Source organism: Sorex fumeus, unplaced genomic scaffold (genome assembly GCF_029834395.1).
Source record: "Sorex fumeus unplaced genomic scaffold, SorFum_2.1 ptg000122l, whole genome shotgun sequence".
In the NCBI taxonomy this organism is placed as follows: Eukaryota; Metazoa; Chordata; class Mammalia; order Eulipotyphla; family Soricidae; genus Sorex; species Sorex fumeus.
In genome coordinates, this window is record NW_026606179.1 from 51,460,248 (window position 1) to 51,472,581 (window position 12,334).

General features: G+C 49.3%; 1 protein-coding gene across 1 annotated transcript; it reads right to left on the reverse strand.

Annotated features, from left to right (window-relative positions):
* Positions 1–958: 958 nt before the first annotated feature.
* PSMD7 (proteasome 26S subunit, non-ATPase 7) lies at positions 959–8,652 on the reverse strand. Its single transcript, XM_056136176.1, has 7 exons — positions 8,468–8,652; positions 6,442–6,533; positions 5,688–5,780; positions 4,960–5,057; positions 4,123–4,203; positions 2,102–2,193; positions 959–1,440 (listed from the first exon to the last, which is right to left on the reverse strand). Exons 1-7 carry the CDS (start codon positions 8,539–8,541, stop codon positions 1,002–1,004), a joined length of 969 nt encoding a protein of 322 aa, XP_055992151.1. The 5' UTR covers positions 8,542–8,652; the 3' UTR covers positions 959–1,001.
* Between the last annotated feature and the right edge of the window lie 3,682 nt (positions 8,653–12,334).

A 12,334-nucleotide genomic window follows, 5' to 3' on the forward strand; every position in this document is an offset into this window, starting at 1 on the left:
GCTTCTTCATGGAGAGCAAAAGTGTGGTTATTATTAACCCCTAAATTTCCACTAACTCGCTCTTCAGCAGGCCTATAGAGTTAAAATAGATGCTTGGGAAACTGAAGCTTCTCAGCTTATGAGTAGTTTGTGAGTCAGCTTTTTCTTTAAAAAAACAACAATAAAAAAAACCAACCACCATTTTCTTGTATTTCAAATCCTGGAACACTGATCTTTCCTATGGCATATCACCAAACTCCTAAGGAGGGACACCTGCTGGCAAGAGGCTGGCTGTGGGCACCTGCCTGTGTCCCTTCTGGAAACCCGCTCCTGACCTCAGAAGGAACTGGATGCAGTTAGGACCCATGATGTTTCTTTCTTTTTTTTTTTTAGGGAATGAGGTGCTTTTGTAAAGATTTCACGTCTGAAATGACAAATTTACTTTTGTGGTACTGGGGAGCGAACCCAGGGCCTGATGCATGTAAGGCATAAGCTTCGGCCGGACTATCACAACTGCTGGAAACAATGGCTCAGCACTGAGTCAAGGACGACTGCAACACAGATTTACAAACCACGCTGTTTTAATCGTGTCTCTGAAGGTAAACAGTGTACTGGGCTGGAGCCATGCCCAGAGGACACCAAAGTGTCCACAACCCGGACTCAGGTGAGCTGAGGCAAAGCACGCGGGGATCCAGGCAATCCGGTTAGCAACTTCACAAACGGTCAAAAACCCAGAGTCTTTTGAGATGGGTCAACTGCCTCCCAGTCTTACTGACAGAAGAATTTAGAGTACCAAGACTTGTACTCACTTCGTCTTTCTCCCACAATTTGACGCCTGAACTATCACACCCCCGACTTACAGTTGCACCTTAGGTCCATGACCTGTCCCTCTGTCTGTCCGTTCTGGAGTGCCACAGGCGGGACCCACAGCTTTCGGACAAGCACTCAAGTGAAAAGAACCCGCCGGCCGCACACCAAGTTCGTTTGTAAGATTTTAATTTACAAATTGGAAAGCTACATGGTTATTTTTTCTCCTTTTTCTCCTCTTTCTTTACATCGCTCTTCTCTTTCTCCTTCTCCTTGTCGTCTTTCCTATCCTTCTTGCTCTCCTCCTTTTCCTGCCCTTCTTTCTTCTCGGCATCCCGGTTGGCAATCTTGTTGTTGATGAGGTTGTGCAGGGCGACCACGGACCTGATCAGCGAGGCCAAGTACACCACCACCATCTGGTCGTTGGTCTTCAGGTAAAAGGCCTTGACGAACTCCTGCAGGCTGACATCCGGCAGCAGGTTGAAGACGTCCTGCAGCTGATAGATGATCTGGTGGTTGATGGGCAGCTTGCCCGTGGCCACTTTCTCTAGGTAGCTCCTGATATCCAGAAGCTTGGAGTTCAGTCCTTTCAAACCATGGACCTGGTTGGTGATCCGCTGGGACAGAGTGCCCACTGTGGTGTCCTTGATGTCTCTAGGGACACACAAAGGGCAGGAAAAGGCATCAGGGTTCAGATCAAGGTGAGGCCCAGGGTACAAATCCCTGGCATCCCCTGCCCCTTTGAGGTTACTTTTCCACTTATAAAGATATATGGATAAACCACCTTCATCTTGTTTTCCTTAGAAGAAATGTTATTTTCTCATCATGAGGCATTTTTCAGAAGAGGGACTGTGAGAGCCAAAACAAACCCATTTTTACCTAATCTGACAGTGGCACTCTGGGTAAATTTTAATTTTTACTGTGTGCTACCTCAATGTCCCTCTTCTTTAAAAAGCCCATTCTCTGTGTGTTTCCAGAAACTATCGTGAAAAGCTTAACTTGGCAGAAATGTTTTTAACTGGATGGAACTTTATTAGTTGAGAAAACTATGACTGTTCCAAGCCAGTTATAGAAACCAAAGCATTTTAAAACAAGAGCCACCGGCAGACTCTCAGTATGACACGGTTGAGTGACCTGTGAGGATATGGCAGCTTGGTATCACTCATCCGTCCCAGTGACAGTCCCCACGACAGGTTCCAGGTAGGTGCACTGTCCACCCAGCCACAAACTGAAACCCGAGAGCCTCGAGCTGATGCAGGCCTCGAACCCTGGTCTCCCCAGTCTGGAGGGAGTGCAGCTATCGGGGTGCGCTCACCGTAACAAGTGTTCCACTCCCACTTCTTCTGCTTCCTCAGCTCCGATCTCACTGGTCACATGCTCGAAGGTTTTCGAGGTGGGGGTTCCATCCTGAGAGGAGAGCAAACTGTAACGCCTGACTCACAGCCCAGCACTCACACCGGGCATCACTCCCGGGCTCTTCTGGTTTTCCTCGGGCGTGGGCGAGGGTGGCCCTGAAAGCTCGGGTCCTCTCGCCAGTGACAGAGCTGCTGGGGCTTCATCACTGGCTAGTTTCTAAGGAAAGCCTGATTTCTAACCTCTTCCCATCTTTGCCCTCGGATGTGATGAGAACAGAGCCACAATCACCACCCCCCACCCCCACATTGTATCTGGCTTTCTGGTGGCCTGACTTATCAAAGCGCTACCAAGGCTCTGGGGCACCCAGGCCCCGGGAAGGACAAGATGAGATTCCTGTACAGACTATGCACTGTGAGGCCACAAGCTCCAGCGACGGCCCGGTTCATGCCTGGCTGTGTGGGACGGGAGAGCACCTGGCTCGCTGGAGGGGGAACATTAGCTCTGATGTTTCTATCCAGGACTGTGGGACTCCTGCCAAGGTCTTCCTGCCTCGCTTGCCGGGATGGTCAGCGGCTTTCAGTATCTTGTAGGATTTCATGACATGCCTCTTCAGGTACCAGTTTTCTAGCTTCATCTTACAATATGGCTAATCATGTCCCTTCTATACCCGTTAAAAAGAAAATCTGTTCTCTGGTCATAGAGTGTAAGTAGGATAAAGTATTAACGTATGAGAAGTCCTAAAGAAGTAGGATAAGATATTAACGTGTAAGAAACGTTTTCTAGGTGAATTCAGTATTTTCCTAGATTTAAAAAACTAAACATCGAGGGGCCGGAGCAGTAGTGCAGTAAGGTGCCTTGCCTTGCATGTGGCTGACCTGGGTTTGATCCCCGGCATCCCATATGGTCCCCTGTGCACTGCCAGGAGTGGTTCCTGAGTGCAGAGCCAGGAGTAACCCCTGCACACTGCCAGGAATAGCCCCAAAAGTAAAAACCAAAAACAACCCCCAAACACATAGGCTGGAAAGACAAGTCAGGGGATAAGGCACTGGCCTTGCTCCTGAACACCCAAAGGGTGTAGCCCCCAACAAGTAAATTAGCAAATAGAAGAAACAAAAGAACAAAAAGAAAATATCCATGAATGTGGGGCTGGAGAGACAGTATAAGGAGTAAAGGCACTTGCCTTGCACACAGCCGGCCCCACCTGAATCCCAGCACCACATTATGGTCCCTGTGAGGAGTCAGCCTGGAGCACAGATGAGTGCCCCCGCCCCCAGTTAATCTAAGACTGCATGCTGCACAATCAAATCCAATGAGACATTAATCGACCCCTCAGACTTTGACTCTGGAAATTCGAGAATGAACTCCACTCACCCAAAGTGCTAATAATTCTTACAAGAAAATATATACGCGTTTTCTCATCAAACTCTATCCAAGAACCTGAGCCTGGTTTCGGCTGCTGTTTGTGACTACATCCAAGACTCCAGCTCTAGGGGCGAGCACGGGGTCAAGGTGTTCGCCTTTGGTAACACAGGCCGAGTCCCAATAGGCACCTGACTGGTTGGTAGTCAAGTGTCTGATCACTTTTTGCCACCGGTTCCCACCAGCTCTGGCAACTATTCGGAAACCTTTGATTTCCTCTAAAGGGATAGAAAGTCTTCAAGGAGGAAGAATTCCAGCTTAGCAGGGCCCAATTTATGAAAAGTACATTATATTCAAACTAAATTCAGACGCTGCGCTAGCTTTACTGTTAACACCTGTGGGAAATTATCTACTTTGGGACTCAAATTCATGTGTAAAAGGGAATTTTAGACTTCTCTGGCCCTATTTCTAAAATTTAGTGATTCAAAACCTCCTGGTGGAAAAAAATGCAACATCAAACCGTAGACAGAAAACAACTCTCTTTTTGTACGGAGATAAAAAATAATTTGCTGAAAATAGGCAAAGAAGCTCAATTGCTTGAGAAGTAGCAAAATGACTTACATCATGAACTTCTTCCACGGAGATATATGCTTCTGTGGGCAGTCCCAGGTCCTTTGGCTTCACGTCAATAATGACCAATACCTGGTAGAAAATACATGTCAGCAAACCACCTCGATGAAGGAATAATGACAGTCACACTGGATGGCAACTGGAGCTATTTCATTCAACCTGACATAAATCTGGATTTTCAGCAAAACTGAGTTTTCTTCATGTCAAACGAGCTCATCATTTGCTATTCTTTACCATCATTAAATTGAGAGGTCGGATCACTGTCACTGTCCTCCCATTGTTCATTGATTTGCTCAAGCGGGCCCAGTAACGTGTCCATCGTGAGACTTGTTACCGTGTTTGGCATATCGAGTACATCATGGGGAGCTTGCCAGGCTCTGCCGTGCGGGCGAGATGCTCTCGGTAGCTTGCCGGGCTCTCCGAGAGGGGCGGAGGAATCGAACTCAGGTCAGCCATGTTGGCTGCGTGCAAGGCAAACGCCCTACCCGCTGTGCTATCGCTCCAGCCCAAGAGGTCGGGTGTGGGGGGAATAAGAGTAGAGGTGACCAACATTTTAATCCTAGTCCACACTTCTAGACCTTAGTAACCACTCTGAATCTGTTTTCTCACTGTCTTCCTGATTGAGATGATTAAGGTAATTAACATATTTGGCATTCAGCAAGAGTTTACAGTAACTTCCTGAACATACTGGCTGGCACAAAACCCTAAAAAATGATTCAAAATAAGTAACTGATAGAAGAGTGATAAAATGATCTGCTTTCTCTGTACAACATTTTCTTGAATTAACTGGCAAGAATATCAAGAATCTGAGGAACAGAGTACACTTACTGAGTTAGGGCAATATCTTTTCATGAGTTCATTGATGGCGATGTCATTCTTGTGTAATTTAGGGCCTGTATGGTACCACCCAACGATCCTTTCTCTGGCTGGGAAAGAAAATAAAAAAACGCATTTATACTGTTATATGACGAGCTATACAATTTCCTTAAAAAAAAGGTCAAGAACCCTGGTGGGAAAGTTCTGCATTTTGAAAAAAATTCCTAGACATCTATTTAATTTTATTTCCATGCCGGGGCCTCATGCATGCAAGGCAAGTGCATGCTCTACTCTTGAGCCACACCCAAAGCCCCAGACTTCTATGTCAATCTTTACAGACTTCTGGGTTCGACCCCCGCTCTCTGGGTACGGGGCCCTTCCTTGGCAGGACACTGCTCCTATGGCCTGTGGGTGCTCCCCCTGCTGCTGACAAACTGCTGCTACTCTTCCTCTTTCTTTATTTTCTCATTCTTCTACTACCATCTCTTACATCTAAATGAATAGACTGACATTTGACAAAGAAAAGGAATTATTTATTTTTTGCTTTTTTGGGTCACACCTGGAGATGCACAGGGGACCATATGGGATGCTGGGAATCGAACCCGGGCAGGCCGCAAGGCAAACGCCCTACCCGCTGTACTATCACTCCAGTCCCAGAAAAGGAATTATTTAAACATCATATACCCCCCGCCCAACTAACATAACAGTTAAAAAAACAAAAAAAAACAACCAAGACATACCATTGACCTTCTTAAACATTCCATACATGTTCTCCAAGTAATCATGGTCTAAAAACCAGACAGAATCGTCTTTGTCATCTTCATCAAAAGGAACTAAAGAGGAAAAAAAAAAGCTTAGGATGCCAGAGAGAACGAGGACCCCTGGGCCAGACCCGACCCATGTATTTGATTTGTACCTGCCACCTGTTCCCTTTAACAAAGACACATTCTTCAGTTTGACAAAAGCCCGTCACTTCCTAATTCTCCCACCAAGCTGCTGCCTGGTCCTTTTTAGATAACAACATTAGAGATCTCTAGTCCAGAAGTGATGCCAGCAGTTACTTTGTTCTTTCATGTTACTTGAATCATGACATTCATGGGAGACGTTCTTATCAAGATTCATGAAACAGTGACAGGTCACAGTGCCTGGCTCCCTCAGCTCCGTCTATAAACTATGGGCAGGTTACAGCTTTGGTGCAGAGGCTGATGAACTATCCCGACTGCCTTATTCTCTGAAAGCATCTCTAATCACAGCTCCTCATTTGTCTGCCATCTCAAGCTGCTGTAGTTCAACAGAGCTGGGTACTGGCATGGAGAATGGTTAGCCTGAAATTTAAAGTATTTACTATCCAGCTGAGGTGGAGTTTCCCTCTTCTACATATACACAATTCTGAAATACAATCTCTTGGGTGTAGTTAAAAACAAAGAGAAAGGAAAGAACATTTCTTCTAATTCACAGATTAACCACAACCAAAAAAATATAGAATTCTTTTACCTGCAAAGCTGTTGGATACATCAAGTACTTTCTTTTGCCATGACCCCAAAAGCACACCAACCACACGTTTCTGGTTTCCAACTTTGCCTATTCTGAATGAGAAAGGAGAAGGTCATTCTGATAGACGCAGAGCCGCAACCCTAGAATTATACGCTTCTTCAGAGGAAGGTTGAGGCTACAGACACAGTTCACCTGGGGGTGAGACCCCCTACATTAGCACCAGGTAAATCTGTGTAACTATAATGGGTGCCCGTGTACTGTGAGTGCTGGCAGAGTTATTCACCTTAGGCTATGAAAATCACACCTCATACCTGAGGAAAGTGACAAACTTCAGAGAAAACAAAAATGGAGAGGAGAAAACTCAACTCTTAGGACCTTTACAATGTTACTCGGAGGGGGTGATGTGAAATACAGCGGAAAGCGCACTTTCCCTGCACAGCGCCTACTTGGGTTCCATCCCCGTGCACCACATACGGTTTCCTAAGACCCGGAGACCGACCACGAGTGACCTCTGAGTACAGAGTCAGGAGTAGCCCTGAACACCACCTGCTGTGGTCCCAAAACAAACAAAAAAACATTACTTGGTTGGTGTCTGAGAAACCTGTCCCCACATCTTACCATCTTTGCTTTCCAACTCTCTCCCCACCCACTTCTTATCCTCAAGTCTTTTCAGGGATAAAGATGACCCAAGTTCTGCGGTGCCAGCCCTCCTCTGCATTGTCCACTCCCAGCTGACCTGTCCCACTAGAACAAGTCCCACCAAAAGTGCCTGGGCCATCTGGCGACTGGGAGAGTGACCCTGATTAGAGGCTTGTGCACCATTTGCGGCCCCTCCAAGGAGCATAGCTGGACCAGGAGGATTTTCACGGTGTCTCCAGATCACACCTTCCGAGGGATTTGGGTGGGTGGGTGGGGGTACGACACACACAAGTCCCAGAGTGTCACAAACTCTCTCTGCTCTGAACCACTAGCAAAAGGTGAGATACAGGAACAATGCAACCAACTCTGTGACCCGAGGACCGGCGGGGACCCCCCGTGAAACGCAGCCGAGGTGGTCCGGTCACCGCCTGCGTTCTGCCTTGGGTTAGTGTTCTAGAAACGCCTGCAGTGACAATTTCCGAACCGCGGACTGAACTCGGGGTTTGAACGCCACGGAGCCAGGACACCACTGCGCGTCGCCGGCAGGGCCCAGCCTTCCTGGCGGTTCGGATTTGGGGCAGAGGGGGATTCTCAGGCGGGGCATCTCCACGCTTCGCAGCACACCCCACACTCCCTGGCTGCGCCCTGGGTCTCCCACGTCCAAACCCTCCCCTGGACGGCTGCAGTGTCCGCCGTGGGCTCCTTGCACCGGCGCGCGTGGCAGGTAGCAGGACTCAATCGCCGGTGCTGGTGTGTGTGTGTGTGTGGGGGGGTGCCTGCAGCTCTGGCGGGGCGGGGGTGAGAGAGTTCTAGTGCGGAATCCCCCACCCCCCCGCGCTCCCCAGCAGAAGAGGCCCGGGCGGCCGTCCACCCGCTCCGCTTGCTCTGCAAACTCCGGAGCGCTCAACAGGTGCAGCGGGAGGAGCGGGTGCAAGGGCCCAGGGGCGGCGGAGGGGCTCCCCCACCCTCCAAGGCCTGGGAACCGGGGCGCCCTGCGGGATCTTTTCCTACCCGACCCGCCAGCCCCCGCGGCTCCGGCCGGGGTCTCTCGTGTACAAGGAACGCGGGGGTCCCCTGGCGCCCCGGCGCTCAAACCCGGCTCCCACCGACGGGGCGACCCCCGAGCGAGCAGCCCTGCGCTTCCTTCCGGGGACTCGGCTGGGCCGGGCCGTCCCGGGGTGACGGGGGGGCGGGGGCGTCGGCCACGGGGGTCGTCCCGGTCTCCTCGGCTCCCCACCCCGCCGGGGCAGCGGAGCACGCAGCGGGTCGAGGCCCGGGACTCGGGCGCCGAGACCTCGAGGGGGGCTTCTGCGGCCCCCGGCGCGCCCGTGACTCAGCAGCGCCCGCGCCGCCCGCCCCGCCATGCCGCCCCGCGCCGCCCGCTCACCGGTTGAAGTGATCCACCACACTGAGCAGCACCAGGGGGTGGACGACCACCTTCTGCACCGCCAGCTCCGGCATCGCGACGCAACCCGCCCGCCAAGGCCGGCTCTCGGCGCCCGCAAACAGCGACAGTCAGCGCGCCCGCAACTCTCGCGGCTCCGCCAGGCCCGGCCCCGCCTCTTCCGGCCCGGCCGCAGCGCAGAGCCGCGCCGGCCTCCACTTCCGCTCCCAGAGGGCCGCGCGCGCCCTGCCCGGCCCGTGACGCTCGTGCCGCCATCTTGAGGAGGGGAAGGGGCGGGGCGGGGCGGGGCGGGGCAGGCGGGCTCCGCCTCAGGGACTGCAAAGTCGAAGGAAGAAGTCGGATCTGCTGGACCGTCTGGCGGCGTCTCTGGACCGTCGCGGGTAGCTCGGGACTGTTTCGGGCTGTTCGAGTTGCTTCTCAGCTCCCTCACGTCCCCACGCTCTTCCTGAATTTTTAAGAAAAAACTTCCCTTTTTTTGGCACTTCCCAGAAAATGTTCATCTTTCGCTTCCAGTCAAACCCTCCAAAATCTGGAGGCGAGCTGACTGACTTTGAATCGCTAACGTCAGAGCGTGGCTTTGAAGTAGTTTCGGTAATTTCTATCCCATTGTAATTTGTCTCCCAGTGTAGTGAATCATGTCCCGCTGTGGTGTTTCGTGTCAGGGAGTTTCCTCCTCAGTGGATTCTGGCCCCTTTGCAGCGAGTCTCCGGTCGTCTCCCCGCAGGAGACCGCAGACCTTGGTCACCGACAGCCAGGGTGGACAGTCCACGAGCTAGGAAGAAGGCAAAGGAAACCGCTAGAGGGAAACGCGGGAGACGCCGGCTTAAACTGTCCCTGTCAGTTTCAGTCCCTGACAAGGAGGCAAATCACACAAAATCCAGACGACTTTCTCGAAGTCGTCCCGGTGTCCAGAAACAAAAATAGTACTTCAGAGACCCGAATAATTTACTTTGTTGTTGGACCAGCCTTTAATTTTTAGCCTTCTTGTGCCATCCCCAGAGGGTCTGAGCGCGGGCGGAAGACCGAGAGGCTTTTGCTCGGAACCTTCGTCTCCTTCCGTGCAACCAGGGAGCTTCGGATTCTCTTTCTGGATTCTTGTCCCCATCTCGCCCACGACAGACATGCTCCCTGCTTCTGCAGACGTTGCTTTGGGCTGTCCTCATTCCTTTTAAGAGATTTGAGTCAGCTGTGAACAGGGGTACTGCTGCTTCAGAGCACTTTTAGATGAAGACAGTTTGAAGTCACTTGCCTTGTGTGAGGTTTTCAGATAGGCTGGCTGGGGTTTCCGTGCCTGATGGAAAAAATTCTTGTTCTATCTCTCCGAGGGTAGCCAAGTGCCTGCTATGAAGAGTGGGGAAGGATTTCCAACTCTTGATTTTGTAAGGAATGATTTTTGAAGATCAGAGATTGCTTTATCCCCGCCCCCCCCTTATGTGCCAAATAAGACTTAGGAATTGGATTAGAAAAAAGATTTAAATTATACAAGAATTCAAGAGTTAGCTCCAAGGACTACAGACAGCTCATGCTTTGCATACAGAAGTTCCCAGTTTGATTTGAGCACCACATGGCTTCTCAGGGCTTCTTCCTCTAGGCTTCAGGGGGCATCCCCTGAGCACTGCTGGGTGTGGCCCCCTCTGGAAACCGACTCACCAGCCAACTAAACTAACCCTACTCCTACCTAAATTATCTAGTGTGTATAACTAAAACCATCTGAAATCTCCCTCTTTTCTTGGTGCTACACCTGGGTGTATTCAGAATTTACATCTGGCTCTGCACTCAGGAATCACTCCTGGTGAGGCTTGGGGGTATGATATGTGGTGCTGGGGATCAGTTACAGGTGGGCCATGTGCAAGGCAAGTACTCTACTCACTGTAATATCTCTTTGCCATCCCTCCCCTCCCCACCCACTTGAAATCTTTTGTTTGGGCGCCACACCCAGCAGTGCTCAGGGTTTACTCCTGGCTCTGTACTGAGAGATCACTCCTGGTAGGGCTCAGGGTACCATTTGGGGTCCTGGGGATTGAACATGCATGCAAGGCAAGTGCCCTACCTGTTGCACTACTTCTTCAGCTCCCTGTGTTCTCTATTTTCTGTTTTGTGTTTTTGTTTCGGGCATCTGGTAGTGCTCAGGAGGTACTTCTGGCTCTGTACTTAGGAATTACTCCTGGCAGGCTTGGGGAACCATATGGGATGCCAGGAATCAAACCCAGGTGCAAAGCAAGCACCCTACTCACTGTGTTATCTTTCCAGCACCAACTCTCTTTGAAATGTTAAGGAAAGTGTTTTCTTATTGTCTCTTTTTAGAATGGACTTAAGAATCTGACATGATGATGCAGCCATTACTGGGAGCTGAATTCATTTAGAGGAACTCAGGGAGGTTCTAGAAATCTGCTTTCTTTTGTTCATTAAATTCTGGCCTTGATTTTAAGAGGATCTTTTGTCACCTTTAATCATCTCTATCTGCCTTTCTATATTAAATTCTTTTCCCCCAGATATTTTGAGATACAGGGGACTTATGTGACTGTGTAAGTTTAAGGGCTGTCTTGTGATGATTGGGAAATGGTTGCTCCAGTAAGGTTTGTGCACACCTCCACCACCTCACACAGTTACCTTTGTGGATATGTGTTGAGATTATTTAGATCTATTTTCCAAGTACATTGTACAATATCTTTAGCAGTTCTGGAGGAGATGGGTATGTGGAGATAATATGGCTGGAGTCAGAGTAGGAAAAAATATAACATCAAGGATACTGCAGGTCCTCTCTGATTTGTGTGCATGTAGGATATCCCTGGGATTCCAGGGACTATTTGGGTTGGGAGTTGAAGAAGAAAAGACCTGGAATTCTTCAGCAACAAAGGAAAAGCAATGGCTGGTGAAGTACTGATTATACATGAATTAAGGGTGTATATATATATGTAATATATATTTTAATGGCAGCATTCTCTAAGGAGGAAATCTTAAGACTTTTCTGTCATCTTACCATAAAAGTAAGAAAATCATTTAAAAATGTGAGCAGTTTAGCAGTCAAAGTTGAAGCTTCATAAGAATACAGTGAATGGAAAGGTAAAGTTATGAGTTTTGGAAATAATGTAAATGCATTGTGAGGGTGTATATGTGCATTTGGACTGCGATTATTACATTGAGCTCATCTGTCTGTTCCTGTGGAGACTCTGGTGTGTGAGAAAGGTGGGTTATCTTTGATAAATCATTGATGTCCTTCCTGTCTTTTCCTTCCATAGAAAACATTTGTTTTCTTTTGGGGAGACTTTTTGGGAGATCAGTGTGGGTCAAGAAATTGTAAACAGTGTGGGTCAAGAAATTGTGAAGCAGGGGGTCAGAGCCATAGTACAGTGGGTAGAGCACTGCCATGCATGTGTTCAAGCTGGGTTTGATTCTTGGCATCCCATACGGTCCCTTGAGCACCGTAGCACTGTAGCACTGTCCTCCTGTTGTTTATCAGTTTGCTTGAGCGGGCACCAGTAACATCTCCATTGTGAGACTTGTTACTGTTTTTGGCATATTGAATACGCCAGGGGAGCTAGCTTACCACGCTCTGCTGTGCGGGCGGGATACTCTTGGTAGCTTGCTGGACTCTCAGAGAGGGACAGAGGATTCAAACCTGGGTCGGCCATGTGCAAGCCAAATGCCCTACCCACTGTGCTATTGCTTCAGCCTTGAGCACCACCAGGAAAATATATTACTGAATGCAGAGTCAGTAGAAATTTCTGAGCACCACCAGGTGTGGTCAAAAACAAACAAAAAGCCCCAACAAAACAATCCCTCCCCCAAAGAAAATGAAAAAGAGAAAGAGATAATATTTAGTTTCTGATGTGCAAAGTTGTTGTTACT